The sequence below is a fragment of the Platalea leucorodia genome (genome assembly GCF_965183815.1).
Source record: "Platalea leucorodia genome assembly, contig: HAP1_HAP1_SCAFFOLD_24, whole genome shotgun sequence".
Lineage (NCBI taxonomy): Eukaryota > Metazoa > Chordata > Aves > Pelecaniformes > Threskiornithidae > Platalea > Platalea leucorodia.
This window is the reverse complement of record NW_028121458.1, coordinates 1085661-1108145: the sequence shown is the minus strand read 5'-3', so window position 1 is coordinate 1108145 and position 22485 is coordinate 1085661. Positions and strand designations below refer to the sequence as shown.

The 22485-nt window shown below is 53.8% G+C and overlaps 2 protein-coding genes across 2 annotated transcripts; both read right to left on the bottom strand.

Annotated features, from left to right (window-relative positions):
* Window positions 1–228: 228 nt before the first annotated feature.
* Window positions 229–9245, bottom strand: LOC309603192 (olfactory receptor 14A16-like; the record flags this gene model as incomplete). The annotated part of the gene is made up of 2 exons (XM_082338100.1): window positions 229–901; window positions 8983–9245. 2 exons carry the CDS (start codon window positions 9243–9245, stop codon window positions 229–231), a joined length of 936 nt encoding a protein of 311 aa, XP_082194226.1.
* Window positions 9246–19920: 10675 nt separating this feature from the next.
* Window positions 19921–20856, bottom strand: LOC309603191 (olfactory receptor 14J1-like; the record flags this gene model as incomplete). The annotated part of the gene is made up of 1 exon (XM_082338099.1): window positions 19921–20856. One exon carries the CDS (start codon window positions 20854–20856, stop codon window positions 19921–19923), a length of 936 nt encoding a protein of 311 aa, XP_082194225.1.
* Window positions 20857–22485: the final 1629 nt, after the last annotated feature.

Below are 22485 nucleotides of genomic sequence, written 5' to 3'. Positions count from 1 at the left end.
AGCGCAGCCTTCAGGCACTGGACCTGGGAGATTCTGTTTTATTGAAGAGCTGCTATTGGGCATGCCACATCTGACACAGTGTTGTGCAACTCAGAGACAATAAGATCAAGCCTCAAGACAAGTAGTATGAACCCAGAAATAATCTATAAGCAGGATTACTGCAAGAGAAGAAAACAGACTCCTGGCCTAAGAAGGACTCTGGGAAATGTGCAGAGAATGGGAGGCAGGTTATTGTCTGTGAAACAGCATCCATTGGGCCACTTTAGATAGGGCATCCTTGAGCTCCTGGTTCCTCATGCTGTAGATGAGAGGGTTCACTAATGGAGGCACCACAGTGTATAACACTGCCACCAATAGGTCCAGGGATGGGGAGGAGATGGAGGGGGGCTTCAGGTAGGCAAAAAATGAGGTGCTGATAAACAGGGAGACCACGACCAGGTGAGGGAGGCACGTGGAAAAGGCTTTGTGCCGTCCCTGCTCAGAGGGGATCCTCAGCACAGCCCTGAAGATCTGCACATAGGACACCACAAGGAAAACAAAACAACCAAATGCTAAACAGGCACTAACCACAATTAACCCAACCTCCCTGAGGTAGGCATCTGAGCACGAGAGCTTGAGGATCTGGGGGATTTCACAGAAGAACTGGTCCAGGACATTGCCTTGGCAGAGGGGTAGGGAAAATGTATTGGCAGTGTGCAGGACAGAGTTGAGAAACGCACTGCCCCAGGCAGCTGCTGCCATGTGGACACAAGCTCTGCTGCCCAGGAGGGTCCCATAGTGCAGGGGTTTGCAGATGGCCACATAGCGGTCGTAGGCCATGACAGTGAGAAGACAATATTCTCCTCCAATGAAGAAGAGAAAGAAAAAGACCTGTGCAGCACATCCCAAGTAGGAGATGGCCCTGGTGTCCCACAGGGAATTGGCCATGGCTTTGGGGAGAATGGTGGAGATGGAGCCCAGGTCTATGAGGGAGAGGTTGAGAAGGAAGAAGTACATGGGGGTGTGGAGGCGGTGGTCACAGGCTACGGCGGTGATGATGAGTCCGTTGCCCAGGAGGGCAGCCAGGTAGATGGCCAGGAAGAGGCAGAAGTGCAAGAGCTGCAGCTCCCATTTGTCTGCGAATGCCAGGAGAAGAAACTCATTCGTGGAGCTGCCATTGGACATCTGCTGCTTCTGGGCATGGAAACTGCCAAAGGAGAGAAAAGAGAAAAATTTAGAGAAGCTTCTCTGAGCCAAATTTCATTCATTCATTGTGCAATACCTAAGGGTGCCTTTCCTTCTTGTGCAGGACTGTTATGCAGCTGGGAGGCTTCAGCTGTGGTTTGTGCTGGCTGAGTGTGCTGTGCAGAGCCGTGCCCTCTCCCCAGGGGCTCCTGAAGGGTCAGCCCTGCTTTCCAGCAATGACCCATGGAGGCAGCAACAGCCCAGGGTGTTTGGAGGGAGGCTTCCTGGGGAGGAGTTCCCTGTGCTGCACTAGAGCGGAGGGTGAAAAGCCCAGAAGGACGCTTTCTTCCCCAGAGGAAGGTGGGAGATGAGGTGAGGTAATGTGTCTCGTCACAGAGGTTGCTCTGGAAAAGACACTGGCCTGTCCTGGGAGCATAAGTGCCCTGTGCCAGGTGCAGAGTTCAAAACACCTCTCCTTTCCAGCACAGCTCTGCAGAGTGTGAGGAAGAGGACAGGACAAGGATGCTGATTGGCATGGGCAGATCGGGTGCTCTCAGACATCTCCAGGGTCCTGCAGGAGAGCTGTGCCCTTCTGGAGGGATGATGACAGCCCCGCAGGACTCCCTGTCCAGCAGAATCCGGTGTCTTAAGGTGCTGTCTGCTAAGGGAAGCAGTGTCTCATTGCCCAAGCACTGAGTGCAGTGTCTCGAGCCTGGCAAATGAAGAGAGGGCTTGGGCACCTTGGTCCCCTGGAAACACCTCCAGGGCAGCGCCCTCCAGGTCAGGGCCAGAGCAGGCACTCCACACCCCCACCCCTTGCCCCACACCACCACCGTTCCTGCCAGGGACCCCACGAGCGGGAAGAAGAGCAGCACAAGCAGGTGGAGGACCAAAGCAGAACTCTGTGACTCTCCTCCTAAGGGAAGCAAGGAGAGGAGAGGCGGCCGGGCACTCAGGAAAGCCTTCTCCTTACCCAGCAGAGCACAGCACCTACCAGTTAACAAAAGCCCCGGGCAGTCGCTTGCAGCCCCTTTGCCCTGCAGAGGGAAGCGGCCACGTGTCAGGAGAGATGCCCCTCTGCTGTGCCAGAGCTCTGGCTGCACAGGAGGCAGCTCCTGCCCTGGACCACACAGCCTTGAGGGCAGAGGCTGTGCTGGGTGGGAGACGGGAGCAGGGGTCTTGCGCAGAGGCAGGTGTCTGCATTGGAGGGGATGACAGGGAGCTTCCCAACTTCTCCCTCCCATGGCATTTGGGGTTGGAGGTTCCGAGAGCTCTCGGCCCATGTCTCTGCTGCCTGGAGCTATCCCTGCCGGGAACTGTTGCTCTGCCCTCCAGTTTTTCCCTGTCAGGGATCACAGACCCCATCACCCACTCCTGTCTGCTCAGCTCTGACCTCAAGAAACCTCCCTGTTCCAGGCACTCTCTAGAGGTACTCCCCGCTTGCAGGCAGGAAGGAGCAGGTCAGAGAAACCCTGCTGAGGACAGCAAAGGTGGTGCTGGTGCTCTCTGGAGGTAGAGGAGTGGATGCAAGCAGTTGCCTTGCCTCCTACCAGACCTCCTGATCTCTCAGGGTGGCACCTCAGGACTCTCAGGCTCCCTCGCCAAACGCAGCAGCGCCTTTTCCCTTTTCCTGAAACAGCAGGAAACTGAAAGCACAGCCTCAGGAAAGCTCTTTAGCTGTAAGGGATCCCCTGCCTTGCTCTTCCTCTGCAAAAGCCCCCTCTGAAATGCCCTGGGCAGCTCTGGCTGCACAGCCTGCCTTCACCCCTTCCCCCTGGTCTAACATGAGCCCCTGGGCTGGGAGGCCTCCTGACAGACCCTGCAGGCTGGAGCCTATGAACGCTTTCGGAGACCCTTCCCACAATGGCAGCTGCATTGCCCTGCACCAAGAGACTTACCGTGGCAAGGGCTGCAAAGGTTTCTTCCCTTGCAGCTCCCCTCTCTCCTCCCACTCCAGCTTGCCTTTAATCGCGCTCTGCCCTACTCCTTTGCCCAGAGCCCTGCTGCGCTTGGCAGAGGAGTTGCTCCTCGGCAGAGCTGTCTCTCTGCACTGCTGCCTGCTTACCAGGAGCTCCCTCCACCCCAGGAGCCTGTCTCAGCCCCGGAGGAGGGGACCTGCCCAAGACGCCACTTTCTCTGCCCCCCACCCCACTCGGCGCTCCCTCCAGGTGTCCCTGGGGCTCTCCAGGAACCTGCTTGGGAAGAGACTCAAGGAATCACCGCTGTTGCCTCTCTCACCTCTGCAGAGACGTTCCTTTGCAGCAGTGGCCTTGCTGCTCTCCGAGACACAGTTAGGTCTGCGAATCCCCCTTCCTTGGCCCATCATGAGACAGGACACCCGGACACTGCCAGGGAGGCATCTGCTTTAGCCATGCTGAGGGAAGGCAATGAGCTGAGTCAGTGGAGGCATCTCATGCTGGATTTGTAGTGGTGGGGCTGGAAGGGACCTCAGCTGCCTCCCATGCCTGCCACAAACCCCCAGGAGGTGGGATTCCTCTTGCTTCTGTCATGGCGTCTGTTACAAATAGGCACCTGCACTCCTTTCCTACAGTCCCATGGTCATGCCCCTGTCACTCCCAAAACACAGATGGGTTCTGCCCCTTTATAGCTTGATGGCAATAGGGTGCACTGTGTACCCGTGTCCATTAGAGCCTTATAATCCCGCGGGTCTCATATTCCAGGCCATCGAATCCACACAGTCCCGTAAACCCGGTTGTCCCTTTCCTCCACCTGGCTGGAGGCAGGGCCCCCTCTAATCCTGGTCATAGCATTCATAGAATCATAGAATCATAGAATCATAGAATGGTTTGGGTGCGAAGGGACCTTTAAAGGTCATCTAATTAAACCCCCCTGCAATGGGCAGGGACTTCTACAACCAGATCAGGTTGCTCAGAGCCCCATCTAGCCTGTCCTTGAATGTTTCCAAGCATGGAGCATCTACCACCTCTCTGGGAACCCGTTCGAGTGTTTCACTCCCCTCATCATGAAAATTTTTTTCCTTGTGTTCAGTCTAAATTTACCCTCCTACAGCAGCCTTCTCTTCTCCAGGCTGAACACCCCCAGCTCTTTCAGCCTTTCCTCATAGCAGAGGTGTTCCATCCCTCGGATCATTTGTGTGGCCCTCTTCTGGACCCGCTCCAACAGGTCCATGTCCTTCCTCTGTGAGGACTCTAGAGCTGGACACAGGGCTCCATGTAGGGTTTCAGCAGAGCAGAGTAGAGGGGCAGAATCCCCTCCCTCGACCTGCTGGCCACGCTTCTTTTGATGCAGCCCAGGATACAGTTGGCTTTCTGGGCTGCGAGAGCACATTGCCGGCTCATGTCCAGCTTTTCGTCTACCAGTCCCCCCAAGTCCTTCTCCTCAGGGCTGCTCTCAATCCCTTCATCCCCCAGCCTGTATTGATACTGGGAGTTGCCCCCACCCAGGTGCAGGACCTTGCACTTGGCCTTGTTGAACCTCATGAGGTTCACACGGGCCCCCTTCTCAGGCTTGTCCAGGTCCCTCTGGATGGCAACCTGTCCCTCGGGGGTGTCACCTGCACCACTCAGCTTGGTGGCATCTCAAAACTTGCACTCAGTCGCACTATTCATGTCCTTGATAAAGACATTAAACAGTACTGGTCCCAGTATGGACCCCTGAGGGACACCACTCGTGCGTTGGGTATCTGTCTCCAGGGGTGGTCTCCACTCTAAGGTGGGCTTTGACTAGATGATCTCCAGCACCTACAACCTCTCTTCTTCCTCTTGGATTTGACCTTGAAGCTATCTCAGGATTTCTGATGTCTCCACTGGAGGGGTTGTCTTCTCAGTCAACACCCAAGGTTGAGCTTGAGGCCTTCTAAAGATCTAATGGCCACCTGGCACCACCTGAGGAGGACAAGCCTTGAGCCCACCCAAGCTCAGGTGAAGACCTGGGCAGAGGCTTCCCTCCAAGGAAGGCTGGATGAGGTGAGGGGGAGTCTCAGCCAAGGGCTGAAGGTGCCGGGGGAGGTGGGGCTGGCCCACAGCAAGGTGAAGGTCAAGAAGCGGCGCTGCACCTGGGGCCAGAGGACACATGGGGCATGGCATAGTGGAGGGAAGGGAGGCAGGGGTATGGCCAATGGACGCACTTAGGGGTGCCAAGGTTGCACTTAGGGGCCCAGGGGGGCCCTTAGGGGTCTGGGGGCAGTTAGGGGTCTGTACAGGGATGAGACCCAGTCTATAAGGTTAAAGAGATCCAGTTTGTACAGGGACGGGGCCCAGTCTGTACTGGCAGGAGTTAAAGGGATCCAGGTTGGACTGTGACGGGACAGAGCCTGTACTGGGAAGAGATCATGGGATCCATTTTGTACTAGGACGTGCCCAGTCTGTAATGGAAAAGGATAAAAGGATGCAGTTTGTACTGGGACAGGGCCCAGTCTGACCTGGGCAGTGTTAAACGGATCCAGTTTGTACTGGGATGAGACCCAGTCTGTGCTGGGAAGGGGACCAAGAGATCCAGTTTCTACTGGGACAGGGCAAAGTCTGTGATGGAAGGCGTTAAATGGATCCAGCTTGTACTGGAAGGGGGCTCAGTGTGTACTGGCAGGGGTTAAAAGGAACCAGTTTGTACTGGGACAGGGCCCAGTCTGTACTGGCAGGTATTAAATGTGTCCAGTTTGCACTGGGAGAGGCCCCATTCTCTACTGGGAGGTGTTTGAAGGATCCACTTTGTACTGGGAGGGGGCCCAGTCTGTCCTGGGAGGGGGTCAGGGGATGCAGTTTATAATGTGACAGGGCCCAGTCTGTACTGGGAGGGGTTAAAGGGAACCAGTTTGGACTCAGACAGGGTCCATTCTGTACTATGAGGGGTTAACAGGATCCAGTTTATAATGTGACAGGGCCCAGTCTTTACTGGGAGTGGTTAAATGGACGCAGTTTCTGCTTGGAGGGGGGTCAGTCTGTACTGAGAGGGGTTAAAGGGTTCCAGTTTGTACTGGGACTGGTCCCAGTCTGTACTGGAAGGAGTTCAGGGGATCCTCTTTGTACTGGGAGGGGGGGCCCAGTCTGTACTGGGAGGGGATCAGGGCATGCATTTTATAATGGGACAGGGCCCGGTCTCTGCTGCAGGGCATTAAAGGGAACCAGTTTGTACTGGGACAGGGCCCACACTCTACTGAGAGAGGTTAAAGGGATCCAGTTTGTACTGGGACTGGTCCCAGCCTGTACTGGAAGGAGTTCAGAAAAAGAAATCTATGTAATAGCTGAAAAAGTCTTAATTTCCAGCTTTTCGTGACTTTTTAAAGAAATTTTGCTGATCCCTGAGGGATGCTGCTAGTATCTGGCTCCTCGGAGGACTTTGTACCACTGACAGAATTTGTTCCTGATCGTCCAGCCAACTTCCCACCCACCGCATCATCCACTTCTTCAGTCCAGATGTCAACAATCTGCTCTGGGGAGGCCATGGGAAACCACACGCAAGGACTTGCAAAAGTCCAGGTACACAGCATGCCCTTCTTTCCCCTCCCCCATGGGTTCAGCAATCCTTTTCTTCTCCTTCAAGTGATGGAGATAGCTGCAAGAGCATTTGCCCTGCCACCTTCCCAGGGGCTGAGGTGAAGCTGACCAACCTGTAACACTCCCAGTCCTCCTTCTTGTCCTTGAGGATGGCTTTGATATTTGCCTTTTCTGAGGACCTTGCAACCTCCCTGATCTCTCTGCCCCTTCCAAGATGTTTGAGAGAGGTCTCATGATGACACCAGCCAGCTCCACCAGCCAGCTCCACCAGCACCTCTCTGCTCCTTCCCACACCAAAAGCCTTCTTCATATCCCACCCTTGCAGGGGAGTGCCCAGGACACAGCACACGCCAGTCCAGGTCCTCTGGGCTGGCTCAGAAGAGAGCCAGAAGTGATTTCTTCCTGCAGGCCCACAGCTCCAATGGTTTCTCTGCGCAGCTCACGGCTTCCCTGAGCATTTTTCTCAGTGCCCCCCAACCTTTCTAGTCCACAGGCTTAGATGAAGGGATTGAAGAGGGATGTGAGGATGGTGGAGAAAAAGGGCTTTGTCAAACTGTCTCAGGAGGGATGTTCTCGGCATCACACCCCCAAGGATGAGGGTGTCATAGAAAACAGTGGCACCAGTGAGGTGAGAGGAGCAGGTGGAGAAGGCTTTCTGCCTGCCCACGCTGGATGGGAGAACTGCCCCGGGGAGGCATCTCTGATGCACACAGGATGACCATGTGAGCAGGAAGGGGAGGATGGGATCTAAAAAGCAGGTTATGAGAGCAAAGAGCATGAGTGTCACAGTGTCACTGCGTGAGAGCTCCAGCAATGGGGTGAAATCACAGAAGAAGTGGTCCGCTCCCCTGGGGCCACACAACTGTATCTGGGACACAACTGAAATTATGACTGTAGATGACAGAAATGCCCCTAGCGAAGGGGCAGCTGCCCTCTGGAGACCGACCTGCCGGTTCATGAGTCTTGTAGAGAGCAGGGGGTGGCACACAGCCCAGTACTGATCGTAGGGTGTGGTCACGGGTAGTAAACACTCAGTGCATACAAAAGGTGCAGGAAACAATACCAGCACCGTGATGAGCAGAGATGGTGCTGTCCCCAGTCACGCAGCTGGCCATCAGCTGGGGCAGGGTGGTGGGTCTGTGGAAGATCTCCAGGGAAGACAAATGGCCCAAGAAGAAGCCCATGGGGGTGTGCGGATGCTGGTTTGCCACCACGTGCATAATGATGAGGGTTTTCTCAAGCACAAACACTATGCAGGTCATGAGAGAGAGGGAAGAGATTTGCCTAAGGGCTGGGAATGTTCCCCATTCCGTAGGTATGGGGGACTCCATCATGGCCCCATTGCCCTTTCTCCACCTATGAGGAAGAATATTTGGTTCAGTTTTAGTTGCTTGGGTCACAGACAGACAAGTCAATGCAAGTACATTTCTTTTGTTTCATTAGAGAAGGAGTATAGCTCCTTATTGACACAGTCGGTGGGTCAGACTAGTGAGGAAGAGAATGAAGTAGAAGTGGGGTGTCCACATTTCTTTGTGGACAACATTATCACAAGTTAAAAAAGCAAGAAAAGAAAAAACTTACCCAACAACAATGATAACAACAAAAATTAATCAAGAAAGGCTGGGCCTGTTATGAGTTACATTATGAGTCATATGTTGAAGATGATGGACATTCTATAGCTCCTGGAGAACATCCAGTCATCAGTTTCCACACTGCATCCTTGAGCTCCTGGTTCCTCATGCTGTAGATGAGGGGGTTCACTGCTGGAGGCACCACCGAGTACAGAGAAGATACCACTTGATTCAGGGATGGGGAGGAGATGGAGGGGGGCTTCAGGTAGGCAAATGTGGCGGTGCTGAGAAACAGAGAGACCACGGCCAGGTGAGGGAGGCACGTGGAAAAGGCTTTGTGCTGTCCCTGCTCAGAGGGGATCCTCAGCACGGCCCTGAAGATCTGCACATAGGACACCACAAGGAAAACAAAACACCCCAAAAAGACAAAAGTACTAAACATAAGAAGCTTAAATTCCCTGAGGTAGGCATCTGAGCAGGAGAGCTTGAGGATCTGGGGGATTTCACAGAAGAACTGGTCCAGGACACTGCCTTGGCAGAGGGGTAGGGAAAATGTATTGGCTGTGTGCAGAAGAGCATAGAAGAAACCACTGCCCCAGGCAGCTGCTGCCATGTGGACACAAGCTCTGCTGCCCAGGAGGGTCCCGTAGTGCAGGGGTTTGCAGATGGCCACGTAGCGGTCATAGGCCATGACAGTAAGAAGAAAATACTCTGCTGAAATGAAAAAGACAAATAGAAAGAGCTGGGCAGCACATCCTGCATAGGAAATAGACCTGGTGTCCCACAGGGAATTGGCCATGGCTTTGGGGAGAGTGGTGGAGATGGAGGTCAGGTCAAGGAGGGAGAGGTTGAGGAGGAAGAAGTACATGGGGGTGTGGAGGTGGTGGTCACAGGCTACGGCGGTGATGATGAGGCCGTTGCCCAGGAGGGCAGCCAGGTAGATGGCCAGGAAGAGGCAGAAGTGCAAGAGCTGCAGCTCCTGCGTGTCCGCAAATGCCAGGAGAAGGAACTCGATGATGGAGCTGCTGTTGGACATTTGCTGCCTCTGTGCATGGGGACCTGCCCAAGGAGGTAAAGGCAGTGAGAAGTTAGGGTAGAGTTCTCTGAGCAAAGCCTATTCCAGTTCTCATGGAAACACCCCAGACTGCCTTGCACCTTTCAGGGAGACCTTTGGCAGGTGACTTTCATGAGCTCTGGTTGGTGCTGGCTGAGGGTGCCATGTGGAGCAGGGAGCTCTGCTGTGCGCTCTGGAGGGGTCAGCCCTGTCCTACAGCAATAGGTAATAGCAACATGGGGTGATCTCAGATTAAATCCACTTTTGATATCAATGAGCTTTTCAGCATTGTTGCTCCCATTTCACCCAACTGCAGAGCAGAGCCGAAGGGATTTTGTTTTGTTTATCTTGTTCTAGTTGCCACAGCACAACTGAGAAGTGCTTGTAAAGCAGAAATCCTTGGCACTTCTGCTGTACTCCAAGTGAAATGGTGTGGGTGCTGACAGGCAAAGGGACTGTCCCTTAGTGCAGGGTGTGGAGAGCTGCTCCGTCCATCAGCCCTGGTCTCAGCTGCCTTTTCCTTGCGGCTCTTTGAGCTGGAGGAGGATCACACCCAGATGTTCACCTGAGAAGAAACTGGAAACTTCTGAGAGCAGAGGAATCCAGTTCCCAAGTGCAGATCTCCAAACCCCTCCCCACCATCTCATTGTACGTGAGCAGGATCTCAGCTCTCCCCTCCCAGCCATGGACACACAGGGCTCATTGCAGCTGCCCACACAGACGATGAGCCACATTGCCATGGCCTTAGCACTGAGTTGTCTTCTCCAGGGGACACAGAGAGCCCATGGGAGAGCTGTGCCCATCTGGAGGACAGCCTGCATCCCAGCAGGAGCCCCAGGGAGAGAGTCAAAAGTCCTGAAGACAGGGAGTCCTTAGGTGAGGGTCAGCTCATTGCCAGCCCCACACACTGCAGTGCCCGGAGCCCCCAGGTAAGGTGGGGACAAAGGCAGCAAGGACAGGAGGGGAAACACAGAGAAATGTCCCAATGCTCCGGCCATGGGAGGAAGGACAGGGACAGACCCACAGGCACTCAGGCGTTTCTCCTCACTGTGGGTTGGGCTGCCAAGAAGAAGACAGCCTGAAACCCCATGACCCTGGGGGCAAAGGCTGTGCTGGGTGGGAGAGGAGAGCAGGAGGGTGCTCCCTGAAGGTGTCTGTGCTGCAGGGGATGGCAGGGAGGTGCCTGAATCCCCACTGCCATGGTGTTCATGGGAGCAGCTCCCTCTCCCTCCCTGCCCATGTCTCTGCTGCCTGGAGCTGTCCCTGCCAGGAGCTGTTTCTCTGTCCCCAAGTCTGCTCCCTGCCAGTGCTCACAGACCCCATCCCACCCGCTCTGTGCTCAGCTCTGCCCTGCAGACATCTCCTGGCAGCAGGGCACTGCCCAGGGGCATCTCTGTATGTGCAGGGGCTCAGGAGAAGCTCAGACAAGTCCCAGTGAGAAGCAGGGTCTCAGTGCCTTCTCCAGAGCAGAGAAATAAATTCCCATCTCCCACTGCCCACCCAGCCAACCAAGAGTGGCAAAGAGAAAGCAGAGATTCCTTCCCTTTTAGGTAATCCTCATCTTGACCTTCCTCTTGAAAAGTCCCCTTGGAAATTCCCTGGGGGTAATCTGGAGCTGTAGGCAGCCCTGACCCATGCAGCACCCTCTCAACAGAGGGACCCGGTCTTACCCTGCCAGGGTCACTGCTTGCACACACAGCTTCTCCCTGCAGCGTTGTGGGCAGCTCCCCGGGCAGGCTGAGTGCTGACCCTGGCAGGCGGCAGCGTCTGTTGCCCTGGCACACAGCGCCCTGGGGTGCAGGGACCCTGCTCTGAAGGACGGCCCTGGGCACCCCTGGCTGCACACCCGGCTTCACGCCCTTGCAGCCATCCCCAGGAGAAGGCAGCCATCATGACCTTTCCTTCAGATGGTGCGGCAGGGAAGCCCTGCTCTGGAGCACATCCTCCTCCTCTATGCTAGAGAAGCCAAGAAAGACATCCTGATAGGTCCTATCAGTCATGGGATGTGCCAGCTCTGGAAGAGCCCTCCAGGATACTCATCTGAATCTCACTGCTGCCAGAGACTTACTGTGCCAAATGCTGTGAAGATTTCTCTCCGAACAAGCTCAGCTCTCTCCTTCCACCCCACACTGCCTTTACCCTCTCTCTGCCTCACTCCTCTCCCCTCAGTGCCTGCAGGCAGTGCCCACAGCCCTGCTGCGCTTCGCAGAGGAGCTGCTCCTGGGCAGAGCTGTCTCTCTGCAGGGCTGCCCACTTGCCAGGAGCTCCCTGTGTCCCAGAAGCCCGGCCCACCTGACCAACAGAGGCCCAGCCCAAGGCAGCACTTTCTCTCTTTTTTGAGCTCCCTCCAGGTGTCCCTGGGGCTCCAGGGGAACCTGCTGTGAAACAGGCTGAAGGAATCACTCATGTTCCCTCCCTCAGCTGGGGAGAGAGATTTCTTTCCAGCAGTGTCCTTTCTCCTATCAGAGATGGGCTTAGGTCTAAAAATCGCCCCTTTGTCTTACCATTAAGTAGGACACCCAGACAATGACAGGCAGGGATCTTCTTTAATCCTGATGAGGGACGGGATTCAGCTGGAGGCTGAGACTCAGTGGAGGCATCTCATCCTGTGTTTCTATTGCTAAGCACTGGAAGGGGACTCAGCTCCCTCCCATGCCTGCCACAATCCCACAGGAGGTGGGATTCCTCTTGCTTCAGTTCAGGTGGGCATTAAATAGGCACCTGCATGTGAGCTCCTTGTCTCAGCTCCTGTGGTCACTGGTGAAGATGTAGGTCGGGACTTGGCTGTTCAGATGAAATACCTGCTGACATCTGAGGTGCCAGGGGTTGTCCAAGGCACGTGCAAGGCAACTGCTCTTGTCCCTGTTTACTACTTTCTTGGCAGCCTATGCTGCCATCTGACCAAATGATGTCATGTAGCACAGGGAGAACTAAGCTTTGCTCTGTCTTTTCCATCAGCTGGGTTGACTAGATCTCCATTGCCTGTAATGATGGTTTTCATCCCCACATTGCCTAATCAAATTCCAGACTGTTACTCGATTTCATGTCCAAATAGATGTCTGTAGTGTTCTGTGAGATGCCAAGGCTCTCACCCGTACCTACATGTGGCTGGCAGGTACAGCACGGGAAAGCCATCCCCATTCAGAACGAGTGTGTGTCGGACACCCCAGACAGCCTTGCAGACAGGTTCGGTGCCTTTGTGCAAGAAACTCTTTGCCACCACTGCAGTGTGGCAAGGTCCGTCCCTTCTCTACCCAGTAGATGTAAGGCAGGCCAGGAGCACAAGGCACATCACACTGGGGTCTCCACTTGTGTGCCTATGTTCTCAGACTGCTGTTTTATCTCTCCACCAGCCTTTACTCACCCCCTTGATGATACAATCAAGGAACGGACCAACAGTTTTCACACTGGCCTGACAGCAGCACCTTGTCATTGACGGAGATCACCTTCACGTCCACCAAAGGCCCTAAGAGGCAGCAGAGACACCACTGAAATAAACCTCTTTCTTTCCAGGGCTGCACTTCCCAGCCCCATTTTCCTCTGGCCTTGGGGACAGCAGGGTTTGCTCATTATTGTGGCATCCAATTGCAGCTTTATGTTTCCATCTGATGTCCACTCTGGAACGTCTCTGCTCTGAAGCAAAGCCTTTGCAAACAGGGCTTCTCGGACGCTGGGTACCGGGTTTCCGTAAGACAAGTCAGAGTTTTGCCTGGAGCCACAGCTGAGGAGCTACAGCCCAAATGTGCACTCATGCCCTCAGCCAGGGGCACAGCCAGGATGAGCTGGAGCCTGTGCTTTTTGACATCAGTGGAGTGACTGCCAAGGCATGATGGGACAAGTCACACGGCTTGGGGTGCTGCAATGGATGGGTACAGGCTTTTCAGGAGAGACAGGCTGGAAGGATCAGGAGTGGGGCTCCCTCAGAGTGAAGAAATTAACTGCATGTATGGAGCTCCTCTGTGGGGCAAGTGACAAGTTGGGTGAGCCCTTGTGAGCGAGGGCCAGAGGAGGGGCCAGTAAAGGTGACACCGTGGTGGGAGATGAGAAACCCACAGTTGGCCTAGTCTTTTCTAAGCATCCAAATGAAGTCCCTGGATGTAGAAGCCTGGGTCTCACTGGAGACTGCAATGTCCCTGGCATTTAATGGAAGAGGAACACAGCAGCATTGTTGTGGTTTAACCCCAGCTGGCAACCAAGCACCACACAGCCGCTCGCTCAGCCTCCCCCCAGCCGGTGGGATGAGGGAGAGAATCTGAAGAGCAAAAGTAAGAAAACTCATGAGTTGGGATAAGAATGGTTTAATCATGGAAATAAAATAAAATTAAATTAAAAAAAAAAAATTGTAATGAAAAGGAAAACAATAAGAGAGAGAGAGGGGAACAAAACCCAGGAAAATCAAGTGATGCAACCGCCTACCAGTCACCGACCAATGCCCCGCCAGTCTCCGAGCAGTGATCACTGCCCTCTGGCCAACTCCCTCCAGTTTATATCCTGACCATGACATCATGTGGTATGGAATAGCCCTTTGGCCAGTTGGGGTCAGCTGTCCTGGCTGTGCTCCCTCCCAGCTACTTGTGCACCTCCTGGCTGGCAGAGTATGGGAAGCTGAAAAGTCCTTGTCTTAATATAAGCACTAGAATCACAGAATCATAGAATGTCCTGACTTGGAAGGGACCCACACGGATCATCGAGTCCAACACTACTTAGCAACAACTAAAACACCAGTGTGCTGTCACGTTATTCTCAGGCTAAATCCAAAACACAGCACTCTACCAGCTACTAGGAAGAAAATGAACTCTGTCCCAGCTGAAACCAGGACAGTATCCACCCCTTATTCTATACCATCTACGTCGTGCCCAGGTCCCATACTTTCCAATACATTTCAATTAATTGCCACCACTTTTCCTGTCTTTTAATATATACACACAGATATCATTCCCTTGGTCTACGGGTCATGCCTCTAAAATGTCCGTTGGGTTCCTTGAGTCCATGACTTTGGGCTCCATCTGTCATAACAGTCTTTCAGGGCAGGAGAGCTGGTGTGTGGTCTTGGATTGTTGCATGCTGAAGTCAGTTCTGGTTCCATCACTGCTGCACTTTGCTTGGTTTCATCAAAGTTCATTCTTCATTAATCTGGGTGATTCTTACTGTAATACCATTGATATGGCATATAGCCACCATAGAAGTGATGACATGCACTATCATTTAGCAATTAACATCATACGATTCAGTTCATTGGCTATTTTCACCCCAAATCAAATCCCCCTGAGGTACACATCAGAATTCCCCATCCTTCCACATCACCCACCAAGTGCACCCACGTCCTTGAGCAAAAGCAATCCCACCAATGGGTTTGCCTTTGCCTGAGGCGGGAGTAACCCAGACTGTCTGCCCCAGCATATTTTTTATGTGCACCACATGGACTTTATTCCCTTCTACAGTACGTAAAAGTTTTGATTGGGCAGGGCCAGCTCGATTGGCAGATCACCTAGTGTTGACTAACCAGGTGGCCTTTGCTAAATGTGTATCCCAGTGTCTGAATGTCCCGTCACCCGTTGCTCTCAGTGTAGTCTTTAACAGTCCATTGTATCGTTCGATTTTCTCAGAGGCTGGTGCGTGATAGGGGATGCGATATACCCACTCAGTGCCATGCCTTTGGCCCAGGGGTCTATGAGGTTCTTTCAGAAATGAGCCCCATTGTCTGTCTCAACTCTTTCTGGGGTGCCATGTTGCCATAGGATTTGCTTTTCAAGACCCAGGATAGTGTTTGGGCAGTGGCATGGGGCACAGGATATGTTTCCAGCCATCTGGTGGTTCCTTCCACCGTTGTAAGCACATGACGCGTGCCTTGGTGGGTTTGTGGGAGTGTGATATCATCAATCTGCCAGGCCTCCCCATATTTATCTTTCAGCCATCGTCCTCCAAACCAGAGAGGCTTGAACCGCTTGGCTCGCTTGATTGCAGCGCATGTTTCGCATTCATGGGTAACCAGTGCAATGGTGTCCATGGTTAAGTCCACCCCGCGATCGCGAGCACATCTATGTGTTGCATCTCTTCCTTGGTGGCCTGAGGTGTCATGGGCCCACCCAGCTAGAAATAATTCACCCTTATGTTGCCCGTCCAGATCCACCTGAGCCACTTCAATCTTAGCAGCCTGATCCACCTGCTGGTTGTTTTGAGGTTCTTCAGTGGCCCGACTCTTGGGTACGTGAGCATCTACGTGATGTACTTTTACAGCCAGGTCCTCTACCCGGGCGGCAATATCTTGCCACAATGCGGCAGCCCAGATGGGTTTGCCTCTGTGCTGCCAGTTGCTCTGCTTCCATCGCTGCAACCACCCACACAGGGCATTTGCCACCATCCATGAGTCAGTATAGAGATGGAGCATTGGTCACTTTTCTTGGTCAGCAATATCTAAAGCCAGCTGGATGGCTTTCACCTCTGCAAACTGGCTCGATTCCGCTTCTCTTTCAGCAGTTTCTGCGACTTCTTGTATAGGACTCCATACAGCAGCTTTCCACCTCTGATGCTTCCCCACAAGACGACAGGACCCATCAGTGAACAGGGCATATTGCTTCTCATTTTCTGGCAGTTTATTGTACAGTGGGGCCTCTTCAGCACACATCACCTCCTTCTCTGGTGATATTCCAAAATCTTTGCCTTCTGGCCAGTCCATGATCACTTCCAAGATTCCTGGGCGACTGGGGTTTCCTATTTGAGCCCGTTGTGTGATCAGCGCGACCCACTTACTCCATGTAGCATCAGTTGCATGATGTCTAGAAGGGACTCTCTCTTTGAACATCCAGCCCAACACTGGCCGTCGGGGTGCCAGGAGGAACTGTGCTTCAGTACCAACCACGTCTGAAGCAGCTCGAACCCCTTCATATGCTGCCAATATCTCTTTTTCAGTTGGAGTGTGGTGGGCCTCAGATGCTCTGTATCCCCGACTCCAAAAGCCCAGGGGTCAACCTCGAGTCTCCCCCGGTGCTTTCTGCCTGAGGCTCCAGGTTCTCCCTGGCTGCGATGTAGAGCACATTTTTTACATCTTGTCCTGCCTGGGCTCACCCAAGGGCGACTGCATGAACTCTCTCCCATTTAATTTGTTCAAAGGCTTGTCGTTGCTCAGGACCCCATTTGAGGTTGTTCTTCTTCTGGGTCACTTGATAGGGAGGGCTTATGATGAGACTGTAATTTGGAATATGAATTCTCCAAAAACCCACAACACCCAAGAAAGCTTGTGTTTCCTTTTTGCTGGTTGTTGGAGACATAGTCATTATTTTGTTGATCACATCCATTGGGATCATGCCCAACTTCTCATCTTCCCTGTTGGTCTCTCCTCAAGACACTGAATCTCCATCCAGCACAAAAGCCATGGGAGCTGTCCTTCCCCACCTCACCTCTTATTCCACTGATGTCACAATTCTGTCATGCCGCACAGGGCTCCTGCTCTCTGTGCCCCAGGCTCTGGGCTTTGGTGCCCATTTGGGCTGCAGCACCTCAGATGTGGCACCAGGGCCAAGGGCAGACTTGTCACATGGAAACCTGGTCCCCAGAGATGGGAGCCCGTGTGTGGCAAGGCTTGGCTTCCCAGCAGAGGCATGCTGGAGTGGGTGGCAGGTGGTGCCATAATGATGGATGAGGTTCCCCCACGGAGAGCAAAAGCTGCAGTCCCCAAGGGCAGAGAGCAAGAGGTCTGGGCTGTGCAGCCCTGGCAGGAGAGGGCTTTGCTGTGCCAGGTGACTCTGCAGCACCGTGGGGCCTGTGCCAGAGGTGGAGCTGATCTGCAAGAAGGACAAGGTGCTGCTGAGAAAGTCCCTGGGGGAGGACAGCCTGTGATCCAGCCACACTGTGGACATCATGCTGGGGGCTGACTGGACAGATAGCAGCTCTGCAGAGAAGGACCTTGGCATCCCAGAGGAGAAGCAGCTGAATATAAGCCAGCAATACACACTTGCAGCAAAGGCCAACAGCCTCCTGGGCTGCATTAGGAAAAGCCTTGCTGGCAGATGGAGGGAGGTGACCCTTCCCTTCCACTCAGCACTGGGGAGGCCCCATCTGGAGTGCTGTGTCCAGTGCTGGGCTCCTCACTACAATAAAGTTCTTGACCTACAAAAGCAAGTCCAGCAAAGGGGCATAAAGCTGGTTTAAGGGACTGCAGCATTTTTCATAGGAGGAAATGCTGAGAGATGTGGGACTGTTCAGTCTGGAGAAGAAAAGGCTCAGAGGGATCTTGTTAATGCATATAAATACCTGATGGGAGGGCATGAAGACCAGGGAGCCAAGCTCTTCTCAGTAGTTCCCAGTGACAAGACAAGGGGCGATGGACACATCTAAAAACACATGAAATGCGAAATCTGAACCCAAGAAAGCACATTTTGACTGTGAGGGTGGTCCAACACTGTAATAGGTTTCCCAGAGAGGTTGTGGAGTCTCCATCCATGGAGATGTTCCCAACCCAGCTAGACAAGGTGCTCAGCAACCTGCTCTAGCTGACCCTGCCTCAGCTGGGGGGTTGAACTACAGAATCTCTTGAGGTCCCTACCAAACTCAACATTTCCATGATTCTGTGAGTATGCAGGAGACAAGTAAGAGAGAAAGAAAGGAACAACACATAGCCTTGACAACAAATACAGTGGGATCCCATGGAGAGGACGGAAGCTGGAGCAGGGGAGAAGTGTGAGGAGGCTGGAGCAGCAGACGTTCTCTACTGACTGTTAACCCCCTCTTCACCATCCCCTCTGCTCCTCTTGGAGTTGGGGTGGGTAGATGAATTGGGAACAATGGAGTAGTTTGAGCCTGGGGGAAAGTGTGAGGGGAATGGTCTTTAATATTTTTGTTATTGCTTTTCACAATCCAAACCTTTTTTAATTGGCAACAAATGAATTGAACCTCACGAACAGAACAGGTCTTTTCCTGTTACACTACTTGGTAACTGATCTTTTCTTTATCTTGACCCATAAGATTGCTGGCTTATTTTTTCTCTTTCTCCTGTTGAGTCAGAGGAGGGAGTGAGTGAGCAGCTGCGTGGGTGTCTGGCTTCTGGCCAAGGTTAACACACCACAGGTCCACATCAGGACTGCTGCATCCAGCATGGGGCTTCCCAGCACAAGAATGACCCTGACAGAGGGTCTTATCACAGAGTCCTGGAGGAGGATGGGGGTGATCATGCAGCAAAGGTCCCTGCTCAGGGCTGGGGTGTACGGCCAGAGGTGGAAATGGACGGTGTGTGGGACTGATCTGGGAGAGTTCTCCCAGGGAAGCTTTCCCAGCATCTCCAGGGAACATGGCACAGACCTGGCCCCTCTCTTCTGCACCTTCGTTGCCTTGCTTCCTTCACCATGATGCCTGACTCTGCACTGTCAGCACCCTGCTGGGGGCCCCCACCCTGCACACTCACACAGCTTAGCTCTACACTGGGGCTTTCCTCTCCCGGGTGCTTCCCAGCCCAGCCCAGCCCCTCCCCAGCTCTCCCCACCTGCCCTGCCCCGTCCCCTCCCCAGCCCAGCAGAGCAGCCCAGCCTGGGCTGGCCCCAGGGCAGTGCCCACCGCAGGGTGCTGCAGAGCTCTGGGCACTCACCCCACAGCCCCAGCCCCTCTGAAGGGCACAGCAGCTCCTGGGGGGCAGAGAGGGGGGTTCAGGCTCTGCATCAGCCCCAGGGCTGGTGCTGGCCCCAAGGGCATGAGGAAACAGAGGCCAGGCACTCTCTGGCTCTCCTGAATCCATATTGTGGGTGATGCCCAATCCTGACTGAATTTGCCCCCTCCTCTGCTCCCACCAGCCCCACTCCCCAGGACAACATGACAGTCGTGGCCCTGGGCCTCCTCAGGCAGCTCCCGAATCTCTCCAGTCTCGCTTCCCTCTGCCTGCTGGGTCCCCACTGACTCCCATGACACTGCAGAGTCCTTGTTGATGGATAAGATGATTTAGTGCTTTGCTTTTCAGGAACTCTACCACTGAGGGTGTTTCACCTTCTGAGCCTCCATTCATTGCAAACCCAGGGCACGTGGGGAGTCCCCCTCTCCTCTCCTCTCCTCTCCTCTCCTCTCCTCTCCTCTCCTCTCCTCTCCTCTCCTCTCCTCTCCTCTCCTCTCCTCTCCTCTCCTCTCCTCTCCTCTCCTCTCCTCTCCTCTCCTCTCCTCTCCTCTCCATCTCCTCTCCTGCCCCTAAATTCTTTTCCAGGGAATCTGGTATTTGCCATCAGTCCTGTCATAAATGAAGTAACCCGAGGAGATAATGGGGAGCACATGGACCATCACCCCCGCTATTGGAAACCGAGACAAAAGCTTTCAGATTCAGAACATTTGGTCCCGTGGAATCCAATAGTACCATGAGCTTAAACCCAAAAACATTGAGAACAGAAGAAGAACAGACTCTTTAAAACACCAATTCCTCAGAAAATTTTTTGGAAACAACTTTGGAGGAAGAGCCCAGCCTTCAGGCACTGCACCTGGGAGATTCCATTTTATTGAAGAGATGCTATTGGGCATGCCACATCTGACACAAGTGTTGTGCAAGAGTCAGACACAATAAGATCAAGCCTCAAGACAAGTAGTATAAGCCCAGAAAATTATCTACAATCAGGATTATGACACGAGAAAAAAGCAGAATCCTGGCCGAAGGTGAACTCTGGGAAATGTGCAAAGAAGGGGAGGCAGGTTATTGTTGGTGAAACAGCGTCCACTTGGCCACTTTCCATAGGGCTTCCTTGAGCTCCTGGTTCCTCAGGCTGTAGATGAGGGGGTTCACTGCTGGAGGCACCACAGTGTACAGCACTGCCACCACTAAGTCCAGGGATGGGGAGGAGATGGAGGGGGGCTTCAGGTGGGCAAACATGGCAGTGCTGAGGAAAAGGGAGACCACGACCAGGTGAGGGAGGCACGTGGAAAAAGCTTTGTGCTGTCCCTGCTCAGAGGGGATCCTCAGCACGGCCCTGAAGATCTGCACGTAGGAAAACACAATGAAAACAAAACACCCAAAGAATAAACAGACACTAACCACAATATGCCATGCCTCTCTGAGGTAGGCATGTGAGCAGGAGAGCTTGAGGATCTGGGGGATTTCACAGAAGAACTGCTCCAGGACATTGCCTTGGCAGAGGGGTAGGGAAAATGTATTGGCAGTGTGCAAGAGAGCATTGAGAAACCCAGTGCCCCAGGCAGCTGCTGCCATGTGGACACAAGCTCTGCTGCCCAGGAAGGTCCTGTAGTGCAGGGGTTTGCAGATGGCCATGTAGCGGTCATAAGCCATGACAGTGAGAAGAGAATACTCTGCTGTAACCAAGAGGATAAAGAAAAAGAGCTGTGCAGCACACCCTTGGTAGGAAATGGCCCTGGTGTCCCACAGGGAATTGGCCATGGCCTTGGGGAGAGTGGTGGAGATGGAGGCCAGGTCGAGGAGGGAGAGGTTGAGGAGGAAGAAGTACATGGGGGTGTGGAGGCGGTGGTCGCAGGCTACGGCAGTGATGATGAGGCCGTTGCCCAGGAGGGCAGCCAGGTAGATGCCCAGGAAGAGGCAGAAGTGCAAGAGCTGCAGCTCCCGCATGTCTGTGAATGGCAGGAGGAGGAACTGGGTGACGGAGCTGCCGTTGGACATTTTCCCTCTCTAGGCATGTGGACCTGTTCAAGGAGGAAAACACAGTAAGTTAGGCAGGGACTTCTCTGAGCAAAATCAAAGCTATTTCCCATAGACTCTGCTCATGCTGCACACACCCCCTTTTCATTTTCCAGGAGATTTTCCTCAGGTCCGTGGCTGGAGCTCTGGTTGGTGCTGGCAGAATGTTCCATGAGGAGCAGGGCCCTTGCCCGCTGGTTGCTGAGGAGTCAGCCCTGCTCTGCAGCAGTGGGGTCATGGGAATGGTGGGGGCAGGGGCAAGTGCAGGTGTCCAACTTTGTCAGATGAAACCACACCTAACACAGAAGGGCCTGTCAGCATCTGCACTGCCAGTGCCAAGGAACTGGCATAGCAGAAGGCAGTTTGAGAGGTTTGGGGTTTCTTGCCGTTGCCCTCATCTCTCCAGGGATTGTCCTAGCATGTCAGAAACCCTCAGCATTTCTGCTGCTCTCACGGAGAACAGAGTGAGCTCTGCGAGGCAAGATGATTGCCTGTGGCTCAGTGCAGTGATGGGATCCTGTCACTCCCTCCGTCTTGTTCCCAGCTGCCTTGGGCTTGCACCTTCCTGAGATGGAGGGCAAGCACACTCTTATGTTACGCAACCAGACACTGCTGAGAGCAGAGGGATCCAGTGCAGACTACTAAATATGTCAGCCTTTCTCACGGTCTCAGCACCCCACTTCTAGCCCCGGACACTCATGCCTCCTTTCACCAACCCAACAGCATTTCCTCAGCCACAGAGTCTCTGCATTTCTCTGTGGGGCTTCCAGAGAACACAAAGGTGCTATGGGACAGGTTTGCATGCTGGAAGGCAGCTGACAGCTTGGAAGGACACCCTAAGGAGATGATAGCCAATTGTCTTAATGTTGGCATCTCATGAAGAGAAAATTGACTCCTTCCCCAGCCCCACAGGCTGCCTTGCCCACAGCCCCACAGATTAGAGGAAAGCTGGCACACTTGTTCCCATCGACATGCCTGCATGAATGGATGAACAACATCAGTGTGTGACTCTGCAGCTGAAATTCCCATTCCCCGGGAGTCTGACAGCACTAAAAAGATGACTTTAAAATGGGCAGGTGGAGAAATGAGGAAAAATACAGTGAGGGTCTGGCTGAGAGAGGCAAGGGGGGAGGCAGACGGACCCTCAGGACAGTGTTACCCTTACCCAGCTGTGCACGCCACCTCCCAGACAGTGATAATGCAGGACAGCTGCCCTCAGCCTGATTGCTGGTCAGTGGGAAAAGGGGACATGGCACTAGGGATGCCCTTCGCCTCTTCTGCTGCTCTGCTGGACAGAGAGGTGACTCCCACCCCAGACCCCATGCCCATGAGGGCCGAGGGCTGTGCTGGGTGGGAGAGGAGAGATGAAGGGGTTGCTCAGGGAAGGCATCTGCACTGCAGGGGTGGCCGGGAGGTGCCCAGATCTCCCCTGCAACAGGGCTTCCCTTAGCAGGTCCTTCCTTTCCTGCCCATCTCTACTGCCTGCAGCTGTCCCTGCCACGAGCTGTTGCTCTGGCCCCACGTCTCTTCCCTGCCAGTGCTCACAGACCCCATCTCAGCCCCTCTGTGCCCAGCTCTGCCCTGCAGCCTCTCCGTGTGTGCAGGGGCTAA